At 44.1% G+C, this 27,907-nt stretch overlaps 1 protein-coding gene across 1 annotated transcript in view; it reads right to left on the bottom strand.

The window, feature by feature from the left end:
• LOC147443034 (cysteine synthase-like) overlaps positions 1 to 27,907 on the bottom strand; it is a 67,686-nt gene that overhangs the window by 19,356 nt on the left and 20,423 nt on the right. The window contains exons 2-8 of the mRNA XM_086528979.1: positions 4,498 to 4,607; positions 4,337 to 4,394; positions 3,691 to 3,954; positions 3,317 to 3,454; positions 3,103 to 3,154; positions 2,946 to 3,025; positions 2,795 to 2,854 (exon numbers count right to left, since the gene is read on the bottom strand). Of these exons, the coding sequence (XP_086385105.1) occupies positions 2,795 to 2,854; positions 2,946 to 3,025; positions 3,103 to 3,154; positions 3,317 to 3,454; positions 3,691 to 3,954; positions 4,337 to 4,394; positions 4,498 to 4,607 (762 nt within the window). The remainder of the gene's footprint in view (positions 1 to 2,794; positions 2,855 to 2,945; positions 3,026 to 3,102; positions 3,155 to 3,316; positions 3,455 to 3,690; positions 3,955 to 4,336; positions 4,395 to 4,497; positions 4,608 to 27,907) is intronic.

Below are 27,907 nucleotides of genomic sequence, written 5' to 3'. Positions count from 1 at the left end.
TCATTACGTGCAGTTTGACATGGGGATCATTTTGTTACTCTGTGGCCAAGTCAACAGAGGCTGCAGGTGAGATATTTTTAGACCCGAGGGTCTAAAGCGGGAAAATGCACAAATGAGTGACACTTGGCACTTTGAGGCCAGTTTACTACTTATAGAGAAGGCAAAAACGTGATTTATAGCTGGGAGGCTCATTTTGCAAGTCTCTGTCACAGGTTAAGAGCTATGGAGTGCTTGCTTTCCCTCTTATGCACAGTGCGGTGCCAGGAGTGATGCCCTGCACGCTACGCACTGCCCTCTCTCTCCCCTTTGGCAGTATGTTATGCCCCTCTAGTGGGCTCTTCATTTGACCAATGTACAGTTGTGTGGGTTCATGCGCGATTGCCGAGGCAAGAGCCTCTTGCACAGGTACTGGATTAGCTAGCGGCTAATCCCCCCGCAGGTACAGGTGAATTCGGAGAGGTTTCACGCCAGAAATCTCGTCCGATTCAAAGGGCAAGTAGCCCTACAGGTGCGGGAGCTCGAGGACTTGCTAGGGATGCGACCGGCACGCGAAACGGAGCCCGAAACAGTGAATTACAGCCTGCTGTGTATTTTTGCAGGTTTAGGGTTTTGGCCCTAAACGGACCCTAATACCCCCAGGAGGTTCGGGGACGCAAGGGGACCGCTGTACAGGCGATCTGGCGCATTTTCAGGGCTGAAAACAGAGAATTCAGCGTGCTGCAGATTCTCGCCAGGTTTTGCAAAGTGCCCGTATGCGTCGGGAAAGTCAGTCAATGCGTGGGAATACTGACCGTGAAGGGTTCTAGTACAGTTATGCTGCCGAAATCGGGCTGGAACAGTGGAAATTCAGCCGAGTTTGTGCGGGGCAGCTTGTAGGGAACCACAGCGTTTATTCCCTCTTTTGAACAATAAAGAAATACCGAAAGGGGCGCCTAAGTTAGGGGCCAATCTGGTGTCCGTCTACTCATACAGGTGCAATCTAGCAGCCTGTATCCCTCTCCCCTTTGTTGTGTCTTGAAAGTACAGGTAAAATAGACGACTAATAATGGGTGAAAGCTAAATCAAGGTTTAAAGTAAAGTCTACCGCCCTTTTTGGATTGAACAGGCCGGTTTCAGATGCATGACAGCAAATCATCGTGCTACATGAGACAAGGGAGAAGGCAAGCTTTCCATTAAAGCTATGATCACCTGCACCCATTACTCACACACATTGTAGTTCACTTATGATGAAAAATCAGCCCCTCTTCATTTTGGGTGCCCCCTCTTCGGATGAGCTTTCGGAGCGTGTGTTGGCCTACAGGTTGCTTTCCTACTGCCATGTGTCCACTTTACTCCTTTCGGTTTAATTTCCTAGTACCCACCAACTTATAAAGTGTCGCGTGGGGCCTAAATGACTTTGAACTGAGTCTAGCAACCCTTTTACTACTCGGATTTCAGTGCTGATTGGCCCAACTAGCTCGTGGCAACCTGACCTTCATTGTTGTGGGTGAAACTTTCAAAAATCGGCCGTTTCACACTGGCCGAACAATGTACGAAAATTTGTGACTTCAACAAGATGGTCCCAAAAATTAAATAAAAATCAAGGGAAAGAAACCAACAACTAAGGTTAGTGGTCCATTACCTCAGTCTACTTTAGAGTCTTGTACTTGGGCATCTATGCACTATGTACAAGCCTACTGTTAGCATGTATCGGTTGTATCCATTATCAAAGTCTCTCGTGTTCTCTTAAACCTAACATGGTCTCAAAGCATATGTGATCCTTTCCTCTCTTTAGTATTCTCTATTTTCTTCATTATAATCCTGGAGATTTATTCATAATATCTTAAGGGTTTTATCACTTTATCCATGAGAGAATTTCATTAGCCAATAGCCATGGCCCATGTTGATAATGGTTAAGGTTTTATTATCTAAAATTAGATTATGAGAAATTTGGTCTCTTTAAGAGACTTTAAACTCTTTTGACCCTTTTCCAAAGAGGCTTTAATGCTCAAAAGTTTTAATAGGCTGTAAAAATAGCCAACGATTTTATATTTTTAGAGGTTCTAAGGGCTTCCCCCATACTCCTCATCTCTCTCTCTGCACTTGCTCATGAGTGGCTCAAGAAGCCAACGATACCCTCATCACTTGCTCCATCAACCCCATCTCCTACACTCTAACAGCCTCATCAATTGTACCTCAAGGCTTCATCGCTTGCTCTCAAGCACCCTGAAGGGTTGTGTATCACAGGCCACCTACAAACAGCCTCGCATGCACAAGCAAGGTCACTCCTAGCTTCTCAAAACTGTCAGCACCATCAGTTTGTGGCCCCTTCGTCTAATGGCTAACTTTTCTCAGGTGCTTCTTACAGGAGTTTCAAACAGAAGCTTAGATCCTTGCGCTCTAGCGGGGGTTCATATGGTTTTTCCTGAAAGTCATATGCACTCAACCATTCAACCATGAACACTTGCTTCTTATGTTATGAACACATGCCTCTAAGCCATGATCCTTACCCATGCATGGTTGTTTCCTTTGAGCTATGCATGATGTTCATCTCAACAACATTGAGGTAGTAATCTCTGAACCTATCAAGATTTCTGTCACCATTTATCCACCTTTTATACCTCTTTTTGAGCAACTTATCCATCATCTCAGCATGTATCTATCAATTGTATCCATTATCATAAAGAATCTTGTTTCCGTCCACATTTAGTCTCTTGAGTTTTCTTAAATCTAACAAAAGCCCCAACTCTCTCTTAGGTTACAAATACAAATATAGAACAGTTCTAAGTGGTAAAAGTCAAACAAATGTGCCTACCAAAAGGCCCTCCTTCAAAGCAAGTTGTTTGGCCATTTCAATTGCTTCATTGCTAGAGACCTGCATACAAAGATGAATAGTGCAGCCACATCATAGGAATTAACAACACTTAGTGACCATAAGTTAACAAAAAGCAGACAAGCCCTATTACCTGCAAGACCTCATCAAGAATGTCAACATCCAAAATCCCAGGGATAAAACCTGCACCGATTCCTTGAATCTTGTGGGGACCTTCATTTAATACATTGCTAACTCAGAAGTGGTTCAAAACCATCCAATGTAGAAAGAAAGCTCCTCATAAAGTCTACCTGGTTTTCCTCCAGCCAAGACACTGCTTTCTGTTGGCTCTATACCAATGATCTGTAAGAAAAGAACATTTCAGATCAAAGGAGCCCCTTCCAGAGAGCACAGATATTCTTGTATCCCATCCTTTAGTATTAACAAAAAGAAACTGACTCCACCATTTGAATACTCCAGACCCATTCCGACAAGACTTTGTATTTTCTTTTTTAAAGAAGTCACCTTTATATTTGGATTTTTCCCTTTCAAAAAACGTCCAGCACCAGTAACTGTCCCACCGGTTCCAATACCAGAAATTAGGATATCAATCTTGCCAGCCGTGTCTTCCCATATTTCAGGACCAGTGGTTTCAAAATGAACCTGCAAAATCAGTACAAAATGGTTCTCTTGTACTTGACAGTTTTAAAAGAGAACCACTAAAATTCCATATTTCAAACTACTTACTATGCTTCAGAGAAACTGTGAATAATGAGAATAACAACAAAGATCACCAGATTTTTCCAATCTTAACTTTGTGGGGATGGATACTAACACTGACAAAGGTTCTAACTAGTCTTAAACCTGGAGGACAAATGCAGGAAGTAAAGCTTGTTTACCTTTGGATTTGCCGGGTTTTCAAACTGCTGAAGCATGTATGCATTGGGTGTCTTGTTCACAATCTCTTCAGCCTTTTGCACCGCTCCCTTCATTCCTCTGGCAGGGTCGGTCAGTACCAGCTCAGCACCAAACGCCTTCAGTAGCACACGCCGTTCCAGACTCATTGATGCAGGCATTGTAAGGATTAGCTTATAGCCTTTAGACGCAGCTATAAAAGCTAAACCAATACCCGTGTTTCCACTAGTAGGCTCAACTAAAACACTCTGCACACGAAAAGAACAAATCTTACGTAATGCAATATATTCGTAAATCTCTCCATAGAAGAAACTTACGTCAGCAGATATTCACAAGATACAAAAAGGGGGAGAAAAAGCATACTGAAAGCCATCCATCAAGAGTGCAGAAATTATTGCAAAATCAGAGGTCAGGGTATACAAGCAAATAAAGTCAGAAAATGCCGACCAACAAAATAGCAACAATGTAGGAAAAAAAAGAAGGGAAACATGGACTGCGACATTGATTGAGAAATAGATTTTTGGACATCCGAGATGCTTCCAAGTTACAATAGCAATCAGCCATTCACAAAAGGAGTGCTTTGAACAAGAACACAGGCCACCTAGATCCAGCAAGTGTCTTTGAGCAAACCTTTCCGGGGACAATAAGCCCTTTTGATTCGGCATCTTCAATCATACTTCTCCCAATCCTGATGGGATAAACCAAAAAAGAAACGACAGCTAAATAAGCAATTTCCCCTGAACCACAGAAAATGCTTAAGAAACTCAACAGGAAAGTGAAGAAATGGGAACCTGTCTTTAACACTAGAGCAAGGTTCCATGGACTCCAGTTTAGCTGCAATATAGCCACCACATCCATCTGTCACCTTATTCAGGTAAACCATGGGAGTTTTCCCTATAAGCTGCTCACAAGAATATAGAAAACAAGTTACACTATAATCAAAGAGATGCAACATTTTAGCTTGTCAATACAGCTTAGGTAAGCGCACACATATACCACTCAGAACTTGATGTTTGTATGAGCTACTGAATTAAGATCAAGTACAGGAGAGAGAAGAAAAGGGGGGAGAGAGAGACAGAGAGGTTGGGGGGGGGGGGACTTGCCTTGGCCTGGCCAATCTCTGGCTCTCCCAATCACAAGCACACCTACTGCTTCTTTCGTTGTCGCAGTCGTCTGGGTTGCTCGCCCATCTCCTTCAGGTTGCTGCCATCCTGCGATCGGGCTGTTTGCAACTCCTATCCTGATTGGCAGCGCCTCCCCTCTTCCTTCCATACACCTTCCCTTGTCCGGTTCATCCACCTACACCGGTTTAATTCTTTCTATGTTTCGCAGGTCCCTTGTCTTCATTTTGCCTTGTTTTCTTAAATTCTTTGCTTAATTGTTTGTTTTGGATGCATGTGGTTTTTGTTTTTGCCAGTGTTGCTTGCCTTGTCTATCTGGTATGCATGTGTTTGTACGAAATTGCATGGTTGCATGTGTGTGGCGTGGGTGTGCTATTTTTGCTTTTGTTTCCCATGAATGTGAACTAAATCGATTTAGCACAATTTTTGTAAAAACCCTAATTTTAGGAGGTGGTCAAAATCAAAATCCGTTCACGTCAATGCGTAGGGCTTGTCGAGAGAACCAACTTTGACTTCTGCATTGTCTCCAAAATCTCAACCTTCAAAGAGATTTTTGGATTTCTTTGGAAAAAAAACATCAAAAAGAAGCTTTTCAAACCAAAAATTGAAACACTTCGCACTTGACTTCTGAGTCCCCACGAAAGAGGCGCACTGTTATGTGCAGCAAATGTGATTTATGGTGATAACATAGGAAGAGTACTCGATGCGTACTCAAGGTTCCCTTTACTTCATGAGAGAGTTCCCTTTTACTTCATGAAATGTGCAAAAGACCAAAAAGAGGAGAGAGATACTCTGAGTGAAGGTTTTGTGAGTGAAGAGAGAGAAAGAAGACTTAACACGGGATGGGTCCCAAACCCCCCTCCCCCTCTCTATCGCTAGGGAGGTATTGCACAAATGTTGATACAATGGTCCTAGAGGCTGAGATGTTGAAGGGATCGTGTTGTAGGTGCTTGGATCTACGAGGCTAAAGGCTGAAAATGCAAAACTTTGATCTGCAACTGACGAGGCTATGGGCTGATCTACTATGGCGGATGTGAAAGGAAACATGTATGTCACAAATTGATGACATAGCATGCCAAAAGGGAATAGACCCAAAGTAATAAGTTGTTCCAACTCTTAGGGTCCCGTCCCATGGGGCCCTAGGGACGTTAAAAATTAGAAAGAATGACTAGCGGGCTGGCTATACGGATCAATTTCAGCATGCGCAAATTGCAGAATTCCGTACGCTGCCACATCAGCACTGTTAGCGTGATTCCCGAGCTCAATACAACCAGCCATCACAACTCGCGGTAGAGCCATCTTTTGAGAGTTTTTGCTTTTGAGTTTGAAAGCTTTTCATGTAATTGCTTTTCCATGGCCAAGGGCCTTTAAATAATACCCCTCTCTAGCTCAGTTGTGCTGACGAGCCTTCAAGTAGAGACGAGCCTTCAACTGAGCCACTCTCTGGCTCAATTGTGCTGACGAGCCTTCAAGTAGAGAGGACCCGCAGACAATTGTACTCAAGCATTAATATAAAAAGAAATACCGAAGCGTGGTGGGCCCATAACCCACAAGTCCCACGATCGAAACCTGGCTCTAATACCACTGCAACAGACTTGAGCAGCCCAAGTCGAGAATCTGGCACGACACACGAGAGAATCACTTTAAAAAACTTCATAGCTCAATTGAGTCGACACGGCGGGACGTAGTTCCATGCCCAAAGAGATTGCCCCCAAAGACTAGCACCCCTTTCGGTATTTCTTTTTATATTAATGCTTGAGCGAAGCACAATTGTCTGGGGATCCTCTCTGCTCGAAGGCTCGTCAGCACAACTGAGCCAGAGAGTGGCCCGACGGTCTTATTTAAAAGCCCTTGGCCATGGAGAAGCAATTACATGAAAAGCTTTCAAACTCAAAAGCGATAACTTCCAAAAGTTGGTGCTAATTTCAGCATGCGCAAATTGTGGAATTCCGTACGCTGCAACGTCAGCACTGTCAGCATGATTCTCGTCCGTACAGCCAACCAGAGCAATTCGTGGTGATCCGTATAGCCAGCCCGCCAGTCATCTTTAGAAAAAATAATGTCCCTAGGGCCCCATCGGACGGGACCTTATAAGTTGGAACAACTTATTACTATGGGTCTCTTCCCCTTTTGGCATGCCACGTCATCAATTTGTGACAAAAATGGGCTGAAAACTGAAAACGTTGGCTGATCGTGTGGATGGGTTGCTAATGAATGCAAAAAAGCTAGGCTAATCTATAGCTTTGAAAGCACTAGGGCTGAAATCTACTAGTGGTGGGTGCTTGATGAAAAATGCTAGAGGGTTGAAGGTGTTGATGCAAATACGCCAAAGACTCTACATCCTACCTGAGGGTATTGGTACTAGGTGACCCACTTATATAGGTATCTAATACTAGGTCAGGCAGGGCTACCCGACGACTTACTAAAATGTTGCTATATGAATAATTTGCAACTTACTAATAAGAGGTGCTTCACATGCGATAACTACCTAGACTAGGAACTATAAACTATAATGTGAACAATCCCCAGTGCCTACACCTAGCAGACATTGGCAGTGCTCTTGTACAATCAAAGGGTATGCAACTAATCTAAAGTGCCTGGACATGCACGTCCTCCGTACAGGCTCACAAGGGTGGCACAACACTTCCTAGGTTGTCCTAAACTCTAGAGGTAGGAGTTAGCTTGTCCACATGCACATAGGGTGGGTTAGATGTGCACTTGACATCCCTCCCTTTTTAAGGTGAGGTACTTCTACCGAGCTGCATGGCTTCCGTGTAGTCCTCCAACACCAGTGTAAGGTGCAACGGAATGAAGGTTGAACTTTGCTCAAGATGAGTGCTCCGAACTGTGCTCAAGGGTTCCTTTTTCTTATAAAAGGGAGAGCCTTCCGTTCTTAATGAGAGTACAATGGACACAAACAAAGTGAATGGACACTCTGCGTGAAAGTGCATGAGACTGAGAGAGAGAGAGAGAGAGAGAGAGAGAGAGAGAGAGAGAGAGAGAGAGAGAGAGAGAGAGAGAGAGAATACGACACCAGAGACGTTGTAAAACCCTCCTCCAAGGGCCCCACTATTGATTGCACAATCTGGTACAAGGGCTGAATGCAAATCTAATGGGCTATGTCGATGTCGACGGTGTGGACGACGAGGATGATGCTAAGGCTGAAAATTGAGTGCTTGGGAAATCTGCGAGAGGTAGAGGTCGTCGGGCTGATCTGCTACTGTTTTGCTTGCGAAAGTGTTTGCTGAATTTGCTGGCTTTTCTTGATGAAAACGTCGAGGGGTAGGGCTGCAATTGCTGATGAAAAACGCCAGCAAAGGAAGAGGGGAAGTCTTGCTGTGAGAGAGAGAGGGAACCTGTTGCGCTTTGGCATGTGTTCTCCTTGCTCTTCTGCCAGACAGTGCTAGCCTTAGGTTTTCTTATATATTATCTTAGCAAAAATGCCCTACCTAATTCCCAACAAAAGTCACTTAATAAATAAGTGAAAAATGTCAAAAATAGGGAAAATGGATTTAATGCACTGGAAAATTCCCCCGATGGATTCTGGTGGATTCTGATGGGAATGCTTATGATCATGCTGTGTGCAACCGGAGGATATGTATCTAATCTAAGTGATTGGTCATGCACGGTCTGCGAACACACTCACAAAAGTGCCAAATCACCTCCTATTCTAGACTGACTTGACGGAACTGAACCCTGTTCATGTTGTAGCTTGTCCACGGACACATAGGGTTGGATGTGTCACTTGAGAACCGGGGAATCTAAGAACAAATCTTTGTCGACCCACTTTGCTACATTCAAAAAGAGCTACAGTGCTTTCTTCTTTGAGCCGCGTAGAAAGCCATGCAAAATAATATGCTCCGGCTCCATGTCTTCAACTTTGTCTACGATATCAAGTTCAGCTTCTTCAAGAATCTCTTGAGAAGGATCTCCCTAAAACAGTTTCAACAAAAAAACACGGAAATTGGGTGCATTGACCATGAGTTATGCAACCAAAATTTCTCACACATCTTCTCTGCTAATGACTTAAAAAAGACTATGCTGCCTTAAAGACTGTGGATGAAATGCAAACGAAAAATGTGACAGAGTGCCATACTTTTCAAAGAGTGCTTGGCAAAAATGTGATCTAAACTTAATTTTTCTACCTAAAACTATCAACTATAGCAAACCATACAAGGAATACCAATGCTTGATGGACGATCGTGCTAATCCTTGTGCTGTGATTGTGTCCTGCCAAGGAATGAGCATTCAAAACTTGTCGACAAGATCCACAATCGTGAAACACTTTGTATTTTTTAAGTGCAAACTTTTTGCCTTTTCTAAATTGAACTTCAAGCTTCTGTGCTCATTCGTGAAAAAATCATGTGCATCGTGCAATATGGCTTTCCTATGAGAAGGTCACACACAAAGACGTTGACAAAAATACAAGAGACCTTCACGAATGAGACACACAAAATATGCATACGGACCCTTCGGATACTTCCTAAATGGGTACTACGGACCTCGACTCAAGAGCCAAGATCGATCCTTTGCGACTGAACGCATCTGCAACTACGTTAGCTTTACTAGGAACATAATCGATCAAACCACCAAATTGCTCGACAGACTACGACCGTCTAGCTTAACGGTCGCTCTTAAATGCACCAGGTAGAGATCGGCGCCACTTGAGGGCATGATGATCAATACTGAAACTAAAACCTCTACCATGCTTCTCATGTTTGAGAGAATGAATGACAAGAGTGTTAGCGCAAATTTGAAAATGCTTTGCAAGAGTACAACTGAACATACAGATCCTTTTACACAGTGGGAGATGGAGCAAGAGGCTCCTCAGGTAGGTGGAGATATAGAGGCACCGACACCAGGTACTTCCTCCATGGCCGAGGTCGAGCCGGGCCTAGAGCTCGATGATGAGGCATGGGAGGCCGACTACTACTAATTGGGAGGCTTCTCAGGCTAGTGGCTCTTGAGTCTTGACTCTTGAGACTTTAGGACTTCCATTATCCATACCTTTTTGTATTGTGGCTTGCCCCCTTTGTAGCCTCTTTATGGTATTTGTCACCTTTGGTTTTTTGGTATTGCGGCTTGCCCCCTTTGTAGTTTCTTTATGGTATATGTCACCTTTGGATTTTTGTAGCGCCTTGGCGGGTCTTGTTAGCCAAAGTTAAGAGAGAACTAAATTTTGCTCAATGTTATGGCTCAACTCTCACGTCTTATCTCTTAACTTCTACTCTTGCAATTATTTGAGAGCTCTAATCTGTAATTGCATGTATTATTGTGTATGGGCATTGTGTCTGTTGTGTATCTACTATGACCGCGGCACCGCACATCACAATCGAATCATAATAAGGTTGAATGGTCTTTAAATCGTGTTCTTTGCGAGTATTAGCGTCAAAGGACTCTAATACTACTTGTATTCAAACACATAACGCTAAAAATTGCACTATTTGGGTGTTTTTTATGCCTCCAGTTCCCTGTCGTTCCCGTTCCAAACCCCTTGCCGTCCCCCCGTTCCACAGGGAGGCTTGTCGCCATTCCCGTTCCGTGTTCCGGGTAACTCTGGGCGCCAAGGTTTAGGGCCAGTGCTCTCTCGGGGTGGAACTCCGCCACTCCCCATCTTGTGTGTTGTGCACTCTCTATTTCTTTCAGTTCAGTTCAAGGTCGTTAGGTACGTAGTGTTCTATACAAATTCAGTTCGTAAGGTACGTAGTACAGAATGGATTGAGTTTTTAGGTACGTAAAAATTCGTACTTTTTTTCACAAAGCCTTAAATTGAGAGTACTTCATACATTTATATATGCATTCACCAAGACTTTTAATAAAGACTAGCAAATCAACAATAGACCATTGCAAATGCCAAAAACTAGAGTCCACGACTCTAACCAAACAATGAAAATACAAAGCTGAGCTTAGCTAACCAAACAGTGTAAGATGTCTGTTGTCATGGTCAAATAAAACTACATAATGAATCATCATAATCCAAGACTAGAGTTTGAAGTCCTGACTCTAATAAGTAGTAAGTACTACAAACCGCACACTGCACTCAAAGCTACCACCTGCAAGAGAGGAGCACACACTGCATTGTACCTGTATCTCTACTAAAACCAGTTGCTCTCAGCTGCAACAAGGCGTTTTTCAAAAAGAGGCCTAATCGACTGAGATAGAGCAACCCAAAAACCAAACCCCCCCCCCTCCCCCCCCCCCCCAAAAAAAAGTATACGGAACCTATCCATACGTACTGAACTGTACTGTGCGGACGTACGGTACGGATAGAATCTATACGTACGTACGGATGCGACCTTGGTTCAGTTGTTATTTGAAGTACTTAAATCAGTTGTTCTTTTTCGTTGGCATGTGGTGCGGTCCCCATGACAACAAGATTGTGTTATATCCCCTTTCAAAACATGAGAGTGACAGATAAGTTAACATAGAGCATACTCTTATGACTGCGAATGACTATGGAAGATGCCTGTCACAATGTGATGACGTGGCTACAGACAACAGAAACCCTAATTTCCGAAAATCGTAGAGGTCAGGAAAAAAAAAAGCGACGCAAATCTCAGCTTTTTGCTATGATTTGGGAGAAAGAGAGAGAAAAAGAGAACTTGCTGAACTCTCATTGAGAGAGAGAGAGAGAGAGAATCTACTTTTGCTTTCAAGCTTTTGGGGCTCTGCTTTTGGGCATCCCTTGTAATCTTTAAATTAGTGGTGAGGGCCTCGCTTCTCAGAGCATCTAGAAGCAGAGTCTGAGAGTGAAACCCTAACCGCTCTCTTGTGCTTTGATGATTGATTAATACAAAAAGAAATACCGAAAGCGGTGCCAGTCTTTGGGGCCAATATCTCTAGGCACGGAACTCCATCGGGCCAGTGCAAATCTATTGTGATCTATGAATTGTTTGAAGTGGTTATTTGGTGCTGTCGCGATTGATTCTTGACTTGGAGTGTCCAAGTCTGTTACAATGTGTCACAAAGTGATGACCTGGCGAACAGCAGAAACCCTAATTTCTGCCAGAAACCCTAAAATTCCTGCAAACCCTAATTTCTGCCAAAAACCCTAATTTCCGAAAATCACAGAGGCTTTTTTATTATTTTTTTTAAAAAAAATTATAGTGATGAGCGACGCGAATCTTGCTTTTTCTCTACGCAATGAGAAAGAGAGAGAGAATGCTTTTGCTTTCAAGTTTTGACTCTCTGTGAGAGAGAGAGAGAGCAGTTGCTTTTGATTTGAAGCTTTTGGGGCTCTGCTTTTGGGCATCCCTTGTAACCTTTAAATTAGTGGTGAGGGCCTCACTTCTCAGAGCATCTGGACGCAGAGTCTGAGAGTGAAACCCTAACCGCTCTCTTGTGCTTTGATGATTGATTAATACAAAAAGAAATACCGAAAGCGGTGCCAGTCTTTGGGGCCAATATCTCTAGGCACGGAACTCCATCGGGCCAGTGCAAATCTATTGTGATCTATGAATTGTTTGAAGTGGTTATTTGGTGCTGTCGCGATTGATTCTTGACTTGGAGTGTCCAAGTCTGTTACAATGTGTCACAAAGTGATGACCTGGCGAACAGCAGAAACCCTAATTTCTGCCAGAAACCCTAAAATTCCTGCAAACCCTAATTTCTGCCAAAAACCCTAATTTCCGAAAATCACAGAGGCTTTTTTATTATTTTTTTTAAAAAAAATTATAGTGATGAGCGACGCGAATCTTGCTTTTTCTCTACGCAATGAGAAAGAGAGAGAGAATGCTTTTGCTTTCAAGTTTTGACTCTCTGTGAGAGAGAGAGAGAGCAGTTGCTTTTGATTTGAAGCTTTTGGGGCTCTGCTTTTGGGCATCCCTTGTAACCTTTAAATTAGTGGTGAGGGCCTCACTTCTCAGAGCATCTGGACGCAGAGTCTGAGAGTGAAACCCTAGCCACTCTCTTGTACTTTGATCTGATTAAAATAAAAAGAAATACCGAAAGGGACGCCAGTCTTTGGGGCCAATATCTCTAGGCACGGAACTCCGTCGGGCCAGTGCAAATCTATTGTGATCTGTGAATTATTTGAAGTGGTTATTTGGTGCTGTCGTGATTGATTCTTGACTTGGGAGTGTCCAAGTCTGTTACAGTGGTATCAGAGCACAGCCAATTTCTCTTCTACGGGAAATCCGATCCCCAAATTTTTTTCCACGGCACCTATGGCTTTACGCAAGGATCAGTCGACTCCCTCTGCATCTGGAGATGCGGGCTGGGATCACAACGAAGATTCAGACAGAGAGTATGGCCCGCCTAGGCCTACTCAGGCGGAGCAGCAAGAGATGGAGCGTCGTCAATTGATTGGCGATGCAACAAAGATGATGCTCAATTTTGCCAAGGACCCGAAGATGGCAAAATATATGAACCAAACCTCTTTGGAAGAGGTACAGATGGAGTGGCAGAGAACCACAACACCACTCCCGAAACCCGCTCTCAAGAAACCTTCTGCCTCCAAGAAATATACGGAGAGGAACTGGAGAACGTGGTTGATGCACGGATTGCTCAGCTTTTCGACATGCAAAAGAAAGACAAAAAGCACGGCAAAAACCAAAAGAAAGGCACTGACTTCCCGGGATATTTGGGTCGTCGGTCGACATTCGACAAGGCAAAGAAACAGAAGAAGCGTGGCTTACCCAGTTCTTCTTCTTCTTCTGACAGTTCTTCTAGCTCTTCAAACTCGAGCGAAGAAGACAGAAAAAGCAAAAAAAGCGAAGCAAGAAACAAAGCTTCGGAAAGGGCAAGAAAAAGGCAAAGAAGGCTACATCTCGCCCAGAGACTGACAGTTCTACTGAGGACTCGTCTACAGACAGCTCAGATTCCGATGACGGAAACTTTTATGCGAACAAGAAGAATTTTTTTACAAAGCTAACGAGTATGACTTTCTCGAAGATAAAAGCAAGAAAGTCCGAGAGTTTAAGGAAGGTGGCCACTCGATCAAGTTTGATACTTTTTTCAGGATACTCAGATGCTTCGAAGGCTTTGTCTTTTATACAGCAGTTTGACATCGCTTTCGCGGGAGGACGCTATTCAAAGCACTCCAAGATTCGGAGAGCTGCCTCTTACTTTAAGAGGAATGCTCGTACTTGGTAGACCACGCTTCTTTCAAACAAAACTGCGCCAGTTAAATGGCTGAAATTTAAGAAGCTTTTTATTTCTTCTTGGTTGATGCAAGAATATGAACGAGATATACGAGCTACTTGGAACCATCTTCGGATAACCAAGAAAGATACAATCAATGCTTATTGTGAAAGATTCTGGAGCACTTTTCTACCCTCCTCTTCATTCAAGAAGATCTCGTTCAGAGAACAGATTGAGCGGTTTACCTTGGGTCTACCTACAGAGATCCAAGATCACTGCTTGGAACAGAAGTCAGCTTCTATTCAGGAGTTGATTAGTCATGCGAAGCGAGGCTTTGCCATTCATTCTGGCAGTCTAACCTACCCCACAGATGAGGCCATGACACAACGAGCCGAACAGACTTCTCGGAATGAAAGTAGAAAGAAAAAGAGCAACCCAGAGAAAAAGGATGCACGACCCAAGCTTACTCCTGAGGAGAGAGCTCGCTTCATTAGAGAGGGGAAGTGCTTTGGATGCGGGGAACATGGACATATCTCCGCGAAGTGCCCTAAAAAGGCACAGAAGGAACAGAATGATAAGAATGACGACAGGCCTGAGAGTTCGAGAGCAGCTGAGGAACGTGGCATAAAAGGCAGATAGAAAAACAGAACTGGTACTACATGGCGTGGAACCTGCACCGAATCTAATGAATGAAAGTATAAACTTTGCCGCTTTTGGGGCAAAGTGAAGGATCAGGAAGCTCTTTTGAAGGAGCCAAGACCAACTTCTTTTCACTTGGAATTGGCGGCTCGATTTGGAATTACGCCCGACAGACTGACGCCACAGGCGGAGGTAGTGCGACTGGCACTCGGATGGGATGTTGCCATTACACCGAGCATTGGCAAACTTCGTTTGCAATGACAGGGGTGTTCAGGGCACACGAGTGACGTTCTACTCAGATCCCTTCGTACCACAAGAACTACGCCGTGGTTGACTATCGGGCCGAGAAAGCGACTTTGATAAATGAAGGGCTTAGAGATTGTACTTGATGAACTTCAGTTTCTTACTCATTCTTTTGGGAGAGAACTGAACGATGGATAAAGGTTGAATATGTTTTGACCTGATCAAAAGAACGCCAAGATTTTTCTCCACACTCATGCCGATTGCTTTTCAGAGGGCCTTAAGATCAAACCATTGATCTGATACCTCGAAGCACGCCACCGAATCAGCCACCTTACCGTGTGAGCCGAGTACAGAATGAAAAGATTATGAACCCAGTGAAAGACCTCTTGGAAAAGGGTCTTGTCCACCCTAGTACTTCACCGTATTGCTCTCCAGTGTTGTTGGTTTTGAAGAAAGACGGATCTTGGAGAATGTGCATCGATTTCAGCGCTCTCAACAAAATCACCATCAAGAACAGTTTTCCGATTCCTAGGATCGACGATATACTCGACAGGTTACAGGGATCCTTGTGCTTTAGCAGGATTGACTTGAAGAGTGGATATCATTAGATCAAGATAGCGCCAGGAGATGTCTACAAGACAGCTTTTCGGACGACTTTTGGGTTATTTGAGTTTTTGGTGATGCCTTTCGGCTTAACCAATGCTCCTACGACATTGAACCAGATGATGGACAGGATTTTTCGAGAGTACAGGCTATTTGTTGGCACTTTCTTTGACGACATCATTGTTTTCTCCAAGAATGAGGCAGAACACAGAGATTATCTGCTTCAAGTCTTTCAGGCATTACGAGATCACAAGTTAGTGATTAATGCAAAGAAAAGTGAATTTTTCCTACCAGAGATACACTTTTTGGGACACGTTGTGTCAACAGCAGGAGTGCAAATGGATCCGGCCAAGATAGAGGCCCGACTTGAGGAATGTCCATGAAGTTAGAAGCTTCGTGGGAATGTGTTCGTATTACATGCGGTTCATATGAAAGTTTGCAGAGGTTGCTTCCCCTTTGCATATGTTGACACAAAAGGGAGTACCTTCTCGTGGCAATCCACAGAGGTGACTGCCTTTCAGACCTTGAAAGAGAAATTGACTACAGGACCTGTTTTGACTTTGCCCGACTTGCAGAAGTCATTTGAAGTATATTGTGATGCTGTCTGTTTCGAGCTGAAAATGGACTGTTTACTACTGTTTTGATGGCTGAAAATGATTGGCTATGTCGGGAGTCATGCTGAGAATGAAAACACTGATGCTGCTGCTCTTTAGGTTGCGTTTTTGAGTTGTTTATCTTGGCTGAAAACGCTGGCACTGTCACAAATACGGAAGCGTAGCTGCTCACTCAGATAAATATCATGAGTAATTTAAGAGAGACAGTTCAACATGACGAGGAGAGAGAGAGAGAGAGAGAGAGAGAGAGAGAGAGAGAGAGAGAGAGAGAATTGACACAGTATTGGGGACCAGAAGATGGGCTGGTCCCCCCCCCCCCCCCGCGTCAAGAGTATTCTTTATTCAAGGAGAGTCGTATACAAGCACAAGAACCCGAAGAAACCCCTCCGTTCTGTAGTCCTAGACCCGAAGGTCGTTCTTTCCCGTAAAGGTCTTGGGCACAAGGCCGTTCCTTCCCGTAAGGGCTTAGGCGCAAAGCCGTTCTTTCCCGTAAAGGACTTAGGCACGAGGCCGTACTTTCCCGTAAAGGACTTAGGCACGAGGCCGTACTTCCCTTGCTGGGTACTTAGGCATCAATTCACTTCCCTTGCTGGGAACTCCGTCATCAATTTCCTTACCTTGCTAGGAACTCGGTCATCACTCCTGCATCATCCAAACACAAGGACTTCATCATAAACAAAGCTGAAAATCGTTACCTATCACTTCTCGGACGTGGAGGAGAGTTTCTGTCGCGGTAGATTTCTTCTGGAACTCGTTCTTCGCGATGAAAGCTTGCTGAAATTGCAGGACAGCAGGGTAGGAATTTGGGAAAATCCTCTTGCAATTGCATTCTGGCGACGAGATCTCTTCACGCGAGCAGTAGGGCAGCGTGAGGGTGCTTCTGCGATCTCTTCCATGGCTGAAATCTACTAGCGCTGGCTGCTTTTTGGTCCTCCTACGAATTCTACCTCCCATAGATGAGAGCGCTGGCTGCTTTTATAAGCCCTGCAGGTCGGCCAGAATAGGGAGGGTCGACTGCTTTTCTGCCAGAATAGTGGGCACTGGCTTTTTCTTGCAGGTTTAGGAGGCGCTGGCCTTTTCTCCTTTTTGGAGAACGTCCTGCAGCAATTTTAGTACTTGGCTGCCCACTTATTAAGCGGGCGGCCGGTCACTTAATAAACTTATTAAAAGTTAGTCTGTTCACTTAAAATTGACTGGCCAGTGAATGTGAACCTGTTTAAGTTTAAACCTTATAAACTTATTCCAATGCTTGCACTTATTCCTTCCAGGCGTCCCCGAATATGAACTCAAGCATTCTCTCGCGGAAAAACATCCGCTTCTCGTCTTGCTTTTTACCAAAGCTTCTTAGAACCCATCTTTATCCATGTGCTTGCGTTCTTACGCGTATTTTCTTACTGAGTTCGGATTTCCTCCGTAGACCCTTAGTGTGTCCCCTTACCGATGAACCTGTCACCCATCTTGTGACTCATCAGGGACCACCATTACCTGGTCTTCTCCCACCGAACTAACAGGCCAACTCCTTCACGGTGCTTCTTGTCACCCATCATATGACACACCAGAGTTGTCTGTTTCCTGATGGCTTTTCTTACAGATCTGTGATTCCTTAACTTATTAGTTAACTTGTACACATTTCTTATTAAAGTCCTAATTCTAGAAAATAGAAATTAGAAACAAAATAGTCAAATTAGTTTCAGGCACAGCACCTGCTGAAAACACTGAATCTGGGGGTCTATTCCATGCTGAAAACAAACGCTCAGATCTGCTCTTGGGCTGGCGTTTTTGGCAAGAAAAACGTTGGCTGAAGTGTAGCGTTTTTGCAATGAAAAACACTGGGCTGAATCCTACTACAGAGCGATTATGCAAGGGAAAGATGCTGGGAACCTGATGCTGCCGGCGGTAACTGCAAAGAGGGAAAACGCCAGAGATGGGGACTTGCCCGGCGAAAATGGAGATCCAAACGCTGGGGGTGCGGGGGGGGGGGGGGGGGGGGGGGGGTTACTGCTAAGAAGTTGCCTGTTGAGCGGGAAGCTCTTGCTGCCTCTTCTGCCAGAAAGTGCTAACTTGGGTTTGCTTATATATTAACTTAGCAAAATTGCCCTACCTACTTTTGTTGAAAAGTCACTTAAAAATAATAAGTGAAAATACCAATAAATAGGAAAATAGGCTAAATGCACTGGAAAATTCCCCTAACTGATGCTAATGGATTCTGATGGGAATTCCAATGATCATGCTGTGTGCAACAGGAGGATATGCATCTATGCTAATGACTGGGCATGCACGGTCTACGAATAGACTCACAAAAGTGCCAGATCATTGCAAATCTAAACTGATTGAACTGACGGGAACCCTGCCATGGTGTAGCTTGTCCACGGACACATAGGGTTGGGATGTGTCACGTGACAAGTTTGACATCGCTTTAGCGGGAGGATGCTATTCAGAGCACTTCAAGATTCGGAGAGCTCCCTCTTACTTTAAGGGGAATGCTCGTACTTGGTGGTTCACGCTTCTTTTAAGCAAGACTGCGCCAGTTAAATGGCTGAAATTTAAGAAGCTTTTTATTTCTTCTTGGTTGACGCAAGAATATGAACGAGATGTACGAGCTGCTTGGAACCATCTTCGGATGACCAAGAAAGATACAATCAATGCTTATTGTGAAAGATTCTGGAGCTCTTTTCTACCCGCCTCTTCATTCAAGAAGATCTCGTTCAGAGAACAGATTGAGCGGTTTACCTTGGGTCTACCTACAGAGATCCAAGATCACTACTTGGAACAGAAGTCAGCTTCTATTCAGGAGTTGATGAGTCATGCAAAGCGGGGCTTTGCCATTCACTCTGGCAATCTGACCAACCCCACAGATGAGGCCATGACACAACGAGCCGAACAGACTTCTGGGAATGAAAGTAGAAGGAAAAAGAGCAACCCAGAGAAGAAGGATGCACGACCCAAGCTTACTCCTCAGGAGAAAGCTCGCTTCATTAGGGAGGGGAAGTGCTTTGGATGCGGGGAACATGGACATATCTCCGCGAAGTGCCCTAAACAGGCACCGAAAGAACAGAATGATAAGAACGGCGACAGGCCTGAGAGTTCAAGAGCAGCTGAGGAACGTGGCATAAAAGGCAGATAGAAAAGCAAAACTGGTACCACATGGCGTGGGACCTGCACCGAATCTAATGAATGAAAGTATAAACTTTGCCGCTTTTGGGGCAAAGTGAAGGATCAGGAAGCTCTTTTGAAGGAGCCAAGGCCAACTTCTTTTCACTTGGAATTGGCGGCTCGATTTGGAATTACGCCCGACAGACTGACGCCACAGGCGGAGGTAGTTCGACTGGCACCCGGATGGGATGTTGCCATTACACCGAGCATTGGCAAACTTCGTTTGCAATGGCAAGGGTGTTCAGGGCACGCGAGTGACGTTCTACTCAGATCCCTTCGTACCACAAGAACTACGCCGTGGTTGACTATCGGGCCGAGAAAGCGACTTTGATAAATGAAGGGCTTAGAGATTGTACTTGATGAACTTCAATTTCTTACTCATTCTTTTGGGAGAGAACTGAACGATGGATAAAGGTTTAATATGTTTTGACCTGATCAAAAGAACGCCAAGATTTTTCTCCACACTCATGCCGATTGCTTTTCAGAGGGCTTGAAGATCAAACCATTGATCTGATACCTGGAAGCACGCCACCGAACCGGCCACCTTACCATGTGAGCCAAGTACAGAATGAAAAGATTATGAACCCAGTGAAAGACCTCTTGGAAAAGGGTCTTGTCCAGCATAGTACTTCACCATATTGCTCTCCATTGTTGTTGGATTTGAAGATAGACGGATCTTGGAGAATGTGCATCGATTATAGAACTCTCAACAAAATCACCATCAAGAACAGATTTCCGATTCCTAGGATCAATGATATACTCGACAAGTTACAGTGATCCTCATGCTTTAGCAGGATTGACTTGAAGAGTGGATATCATCAGATCCGAATCGCGCCGGGAGACGTCTACAAGACAGCCTCTCGGACGACTTTTGGGTTATTTGAATTTTTGGTGATGTCTTTTGGCTTAACCAATGCTCGTGCGACATTTAACCGGATGATGGACAAGATATTTCGAGAGTACAGGCTATTTGTTGGCACTTTCTTTGATGATATCATTGTTTTCTCCAAGAATGAAGCAGAACACAGAGATCACATGCTTCAAAGGTACATTTTTTTTGGGAAACTTTGTCTTAGCAAACAACAGGAGCGCAAATGGACCTGGCCAAGATAGAGACTATCCGTGATTGGCCCGATTTGAAGAATGTCCATGAAGTTAGAAGCTTCTTGGGACTGTGTTCGTACTACAGGCGGTTCATACGAAAGTTTGTAGAGGTTGCTTCCCCTTGTGCATATCTTGATACAGAAAGGAGTCCCTTTCTCGTGGGGATCCACAGAGGTGACTGCCTTTCAGACATTGAAAGAGAAATTGACTACAGGACCAGATTTGGACTTGCAGAAGTCATTTGAAGTATTTTGTGATGCTTATGGTCGTAGTCTGGGTGCGGTCTTGATGCAAGAAGGCCATGTCATTGTTTACGAGAGCCGATTGTTCTCTAGGCCGGAGATGACAGCACAGATATATGAGAAAGAGCTTTTGGCGGTTATCCATGCTTTTACTCAGTGGCGGCATTACCTACTCGGAGCGAATTTTACTGTCTTTACAGACCATCAGAGTTTGCGCTACTTCTTGTCACAGAAGCAGCTTTCGGAAAAGCAGATGCGGTGGGCGAACATCTTGTCACAGTTTCACTTCCAGATTGTCCAGGTGCAGGGACAGAAGAATGTGGTGGCAGATGCTTTGTCTCAGAAGCCGTTGGTTCTGGCTATTTCTGCGATACATCATAGGAGCTTCGAGGATATGGTCGATTAGTATGCCACAGATACAGATTTTGCATATATTTTCATACGGATACGGGATGGGGAGACTATAGCTGAATACTCCCTTCGAGAAGGCTACTTGATGAAAAACACTATGTTGTGCGTTACACAAACGTTGAGGGAAAAGGTTATGACTGAATGCCACTGTCCACCTTTTACGAGTCACCGCGGCATTGCTACCACCATGAAGGGGGTAGAGAGATACTTCTTTGGGCCGAGACTCAAAAAGGATGTGGAAGAGTTTGTGCGCAGTTGCTTAGTATGCCAGAAGGTCAATTTTGACAGGCATAAGGCACAGGGATTGTTAAAGCCTTTACCCATACCCACCCGCCCTTGGAAAAGTATTGAAATGGATTTCATTTTTTATCTCCCGAGAACACAAAAAGATCACAATGATTTTCCTATTACATGGCACGTCTGAGACGATTGTCTCCCACAGAGACCCCGGATTTATGAGTTTGTTTTGGAAGGCAATTTGGGAGAACATTGGCACGCAGTTGCAGTTCTCGTCATCGTTCCACTTGCAGACTGACGGGCAATTTGGGATTGCCAATTCAGTGATTTTAGATTTATTGAAGTCTTGTATCTCGGATCAGAAGACTCAATGGAAAAAGAACTTACCTTTGGTGGAATTTGCCTACAATAACACGATACACTCTTCGACGGGGAAGACGCCATGTGAGATTGTTGAGAGTGTTGCGAAGGTTCCATCCTTCCTGAGCACGAAAGATTAGATATTTGAAGCGAATATATATTCGCGAGATTTGGATACGGCTTTTGCCAAGGTTCGCGAGACTTTGCAAGAGTCTCAAGAACGAGAGAAAAAGGCAGCGGATCGCCATCGTCGCGACTTGAAATTGAAGGAGGATGATTGGGTGCTCTTACGTTTTGAGAAGGCACGCCTACGAAAGAAAAAGGGAAAGGAGAGGCTTTTTCCAAAGCTTAGTATGCGATACTACGGACCTTTCCAGATCACTGACAAGATAAATGATGTCTCCTTCCGATTGAAACTGCCAGATACTTGAAGGATTCACAATGCATTGCATGTGAGTCTCTTGAAACTTGTTAAGGGTGATGTGCCTGATGATGGGGAACCTGATCAGCAACCCGAAGTGGAAGAAAACGAGGAGATCCTTGTTCCTGAACAGATTTTGGCACATAACGATACGAAGAAAGGTAAAGTCCGAAGGCGGTTCTTGGTTAAGTTCAAGAACTTTCCTGCATTTGATGTGAAGTGGATGGAGGAGGAGGGCCTAGCAGATACTCCTCGGATTGTGAAACTTTTACCTCGATGTTTTGGTTTAGAATAGTCTACTCCAAACGGAACCCAGAATTCAGCTTGGCCGGAGATCTGGTGCAGTGGGATGCACAAGAGGGGAGTCACTCCGCTCCCTTGTCAAGAGATGCCTCGATTTTGATACTAAAGTCACTGATGTCTCTTTGAGCTTCAGGGATACTGATAGCTGACAGTATTCTGCTGGATGACTTTATGAAATGGAATTCTTGATAATGATACTGATTTGTTTCTTCACTTCTTTTGAGTGCAGGAACTGATAGACAAAATGACTACAGCATTTTGGTCTACTTGATCTTGAATAGACATGGTTGCAATAGGGGTTAGTCAATTGGACATCGATGAGGTCCCGATTGGACCTAGATGTGATTGCTAGCTACATTGCCGATAAATCATGCTCTAAGATCCGAATGAATGTTGAATGTCATGTGATGTCCTGTGATGTCTGGTGATGTCCTGTGATGTCGTGTGATGTGACTGTCGATTTTGTACATGTGCTAGATGTGTGTTCCTAGTACGTAGGTACTAACAGTCAGTGTCTACTAAGACGGTTTATGGCTTTTATCGGTTTTGCAAGCGTAATCGCGGTCGATTACAATGCTTTCAAGAGAGGGGTATGTCACAAAGTGATGACGTGGCTACGGACAGCAGAAACCCTAATTTCTGACCCTAATTTCATGAAATCGCGGAGGTGGAAAAAAAAATTGAGCGACACAAATCTCAGCTTTTTACTATGATTTGGGAGAAAGAGAGAGAAAAAGAGAACTTGCTTTTTACTTACTCTCATTGAGAGAGAGAGAGAGAGAGAGAGAGAGAGAGAGAGAGAGAGAGAGAGAGAGAGAGAGAGAGAGAGAGAGAGAATCTGCTTTTGCTTTCAAGCTTTTGGGGCTCTGCTTTTGGGCATCCCTTGTAATCTTTAAATTAGTGGTGAGGGCCTCACTTCTCAGAGCATGTGGACGCAGAGTCTGAGAGTGAAACCCTAATCGCTCTCTTGTACTTTGATGATTGATTAATACAAAAAGAAATACCGAAAGGGGCGCCAGTCTTTGGGGCCAATATCTCTAGGCACGGAACTCCGTCAGGCCAGTGCAAATCCATTGTGATCTGTGAATTGTTTGAAGTGGTTATTTGGTGCTGTCGTGATTGATTATTGACTTGGAGTGTCCAAGTCTGTTACAATGTCCCCTCCCGAGAAATAGTTAGCATATTCTCTTTCCAACTAACTTGTGGATCAATCTCATAAAACAACTTCATACCAAAAATCATCACAAATCCAGAAAGAGGAGAAACAACAAACTTGCGACGAAAATATCTCTGTTGAACACAAGCTGTCACATTAGGACATTCGTGCATGATGGAAGGGTGCATGCCAAGAGTAAATCCAAAAACCAAAATGAGATCCGTTGGAATAGCTACTAAGCGTGCTCTCTTCACAAGAGAGACTACTCACATCATGAATATCACCAGAATCAAACAAGATCACTATGCGCTCACCATTCACATGACCATAATACTTAATGAGAGACTCATAATCAATAGAAACTTGGGGCGCACGACTTGGCTCATTCATGACACTAACAAAAGATGTGAGTTATATGTGTGTTGTGGGTTCTTTCTTAGGACAATCTCGTTTCATGTGACCTTTAGTGTGACACTTAAAACATCTTCCTTCTTTTCCGTACTCGGTTTGTTTTTCAAGACTTAACCAACCGCCTACTATTATATATAAGTTCAGAATAGTCTAAATTCACAAATTATAAGAGGGAATAAAGCACTCATAAAACTATAAAAGCAAGGGTCACAAGAAAAGAAAAGAAAACACAAAAACAAACAAACTAAATCACTTTGTTTGCTACAGAACAAAACTAGATAAAACAAAACATTACTTAATAATGTTTTTAAAAAAGGCATGCATAAAATAATTTGAGCAACTTACTTGGCTTAAAACAAGTACTCAACTTTAAGCCAAAAAGAATAAGACATCTTAAAAACTTAATCCTAGAAATCAAACTTCACACAACTTCTAAAGGAACACATTCTTAAGTCCTCAGGTAAGCTAAATACGAAATCAAAAAAGTTCATCACTTTGTTTGTGTCCATTGCACTCTCACTAAAGGAACGGAAGGCTCTTCCTTTCATAAGTAAAAGGAATCCTTGAGCGCAGTTTGGAGCACTCATCTTGAGCAAAGTTCAACATTCACTTCCGCTGCACCTTACATTGGTATCAGAGCTTTGGCAGTGTTCTGTATCACTCAAGGAAAGAACCACTAGAACCACAAAATTTCTTTTTGCTTGTTGCGGTCGCACATAACCCAATTCCTCTTGGGTGTGTCGATTCCTAATCGTGTTTTTGAAGAGTGACAGGAAACCCAAGAGAGAAGGGCTTGTCCAGCCTCCCCTTGTTTCTCTTTTCACTCATTGAGAGCGAACCGTGCACTTAGCGGCCGGCCAATCGACGTGAGATGGGGAAAAGCAACCTTGGTGTGAGCGCAAGGCCGCCAAGGGGTGTGCCCGCGGAAAAGAGAAGAGCTCGGGTGAAGAAAAGATACTTCTCTAACACAGATTGCAAGCTAAAGAAAGAACCTCAAGAACTCAAGACCCTCAAGAACTCAAGAACGCGAGACACTCAAGAACCCAAGAACCCAAGACGCCCAAGTTCCTCGTGAACTTAAAAACCCAAGACTTCACTGGATGGTCATCACCCGAACCGGAATGGATACTTCGCATGGAGGTGGTGCTCGGACACGGCTACTATTAGATAAGAGTTTGAGACTTTCGAGATGGCGTCCAAGGTCATCACGATGAGCCTCTTGGCCATCCGAGCAGTTCAAGCCCACTTTCGACAATGGAGACATGGTTTTGATCCAGCTACAGATGTGCTAGTAAAGGAGGCAAAGCTTCCCATCTTCGTCTGCTTTCCTGGTGACATAGAGCATCGTGAAGGAGATTGTACCGTAAGTTCGGTAGGAAAGGACTAGGTGATGGGTATTCCTGATGCGTCACGAGGTGGGTGACGGGTGCATCTGAAAGGGAATATCGATAGTCGGGAGGAAATTCCGAACTGTGTTGGAATTGTGCACAAGGAAAAGCAAGCACTTGAATGAAGATAGGTTCAGAGGAAACTTTGAGGAAAAACAGATGATTTCTGAGAAAGCGGGATTGCTTTTCGGGAAAGCGAGGAAGTCTATGTCTGCATTGCAACTGTGCATGTGATTGCATCCAGGGACACCTGGGAAGTGCTGTGAAAGAATTGTTTTTAACTTATAAGGTTTTATTGAGTTTTTGGGCAGGTTCAGACTATTTTTAAAATACGCCGGCCGCCCACTTAATAAGTGGGCAGCCATCTGATAAATAAGGCAACAGATCAGCCAGCGTTTTCTCTCTCTATTGTGAGTGATCGAGATCCTCGCATGACAGGAAATTTTTGGTGTGCCTTGATGGATAATCTTGGTACAAAGCTGAATTTTTCATCTGCCTACCATCCTCAAACGGACAGGCAAAGTGAGATAGCCAATTCCACAGTATTGGATATGCTAAAACCTTATGTGTCAGACCGGCAATCTAACTGGGAAAAATATTTGCCTCTTGTCGAGTATGCGTATAACAATACCATACAGTCATCGACGGGGAAAGCACCTTTTGAGATTCTTTATGGTAAGCCTTTGCTTCCACCGATCCTTTTAACTAAGGATAAGATCTTTGCAGCAGATGAATTTGTCCGGGATTTGGACACAGCCTACGGGCAAGTTAGGAGAGCTATTCTACGCTCTCAGGAAAAGCATAAGAAAGTTGCAGCCAAGCAAAGAAGGAATCTAGACTTAACAACCGGACAGTTAGTCTTACTCAAGTTTGAGAAGGCAAGACTTAAGAAACAAGCATCTCATAAGGGGAAGGTGGTAAAACTTTCTACCCGTTACTATGGGCCGTTTAAGATCACTGAGCGAGTGAATGACGTCACTTTCCGATTAGAGCTACCGCCTAATTGGAAGATCCATAATGCTTTCCATGTCAGTTTACTCCGGCCGTATGTGGGACCGCCTCCGAGCCAACCTAGTGCTGAGGAACCTCCCGAGGTTGAGGAAACAGAAGAAATACTCCAACCGGAGCAGATAGTAAGTCATCAGGAGCGGTCTCTCAAATCCGGAAATATAACACGGAAGTATTTGGTTAAGTTTAAGAAATATTCGAATCTAGATGCTCAGTGGATGACGCAGGAGGAATTAGCAGCTTATCCCAAGATACTGGAGGTATATGTCCCAGCACTACAATTGAGGTCAACTGTTTAGAAGCCAGAATGATGTTGCTAATTGGACTATTTTCTTATTTTTAATGATTAAATCTCTTTTTTAGGATGTTTTATTATGTGCACTAAGAACTGTTAAAAAGATTGTAGCTACAGGAACTGCCATCAGGAACGGACAACTCTGATGTGTCATTTGATGGGTGACAGTAAACATCGCGAAGGAGTTTCCGTAAGTTCGATGGAAAGGGTCGGGTTACGAGTGCCCCTGATGCGTCACATGATGGGTGTCGGGTGCATCAGTAAGGGGGCAACCCGTAGGCTAAGGAGGAAATCCGAGCTGAGTAAGAAAATACGCGTAAGAACGCAAGCACAAGAATAAAGATGGGTTCAATGAAGCTTTTTACGAAAAGCAGGAACAGTCGCGGGAGGACAGATGTTTTCCCACGAGGAGTCTGTGTCTGCATTGCATCTGTGTCGTGTCCTGCACCCGGGGACGCCTGGAATGTGTCCGTGTAGCATTGTTTTCACTAACTGAGTGAGTTTTTAAAGTTTGAACAGGTTCACACTTTATTTTATAAAGTGACCGGTCACTTTTAAGTGACCGGCCCCTTTATTAATAAAATAAAGCAGGCAAGGCTCTTATAGAAAAAGCCAACGCTAAAACCAAGGCAAGGGGGGCTGAATTGCGATCTCTCTCCTCTCTCTAGAAAACACGATTTTCTCTCTCCTCTCTCTAGGAGCGCCAAGCTCTGCTTTTGGACCCCTATTCCTGTCGGGTGTCAGACCCTATAAAAGGGTAGCCAGCGTTTCAGTTTGGAGGGAGCCGGAAGCAGCAGAAAGTGCAAGCGCTGGGATTCTGGAGTAGAGCCTGGCGACAGAATTTGCAAGGATTCGCGTGACGACTGAGTACGGAGGTCGATTCTCCGAGCAAGGAGCGACAGGTATAAGGTGTTGATACGCATTGAGAATTGTTTCTTTGTGTGGTTTGTTTTGCAGGAATCTCCCGTCTCACGGGAAGGCCCTTCACCGGAAGTACGGCTTCACGCCTAAGTCCCTTACGGGAAAGTACGGCTTCGCACCTAAGTCCCTTACGGAAAAGTACGGCTTCGCGCCTAAGTCCCTTACGGGAAGGAACGACCTTGTGCCCAAGCCCTTTTACGGGAAAGCATGACCTTCGGGTCTAAGATTACAGAACAGAGGGGTTTCCTCGCGTTCTCGTGCTTGTATAAGAATTCTCCCTGAATAAAAGAATACTCTTAAGGGGGGGGGACCAGCCCATCTTCTGGTCCCCAATACTGTGTCGATCTTCTCCCTTCTCTCATGTTTTCAAAGAATTATAATTTTCAGATTTTCTAAGTGCTCGGGTACGCTCCCGTTTTGTGACACTAGCTCAACTCACCATTGAGCAAGATTTGGAATCTTTCCAGTTTCTCCCCGACAGTTCAGTTGG

Source organism: Adiantum capillus-veneris, chromosome 14, assembly GCF_014529385.1.
Source record: "Adiantum capillus-veneris isolate H3 chromosome 14, ASM1452938v2, whole genome shotgun sequence".
Taxonomy (NCBI): domain Eukaryota; kingdom Viridiplantae; phylum Streptophyta; class Polypodiopsida; order Polypodiales; family Pteridaceae; genus Adiantum; species Adiantum capillus-veneris.
The sequence above is the reverse complement of the archived record's forward strand: the minus strand, read 5'-3'. Positions and strand labels throughout refer to the sequence as shown.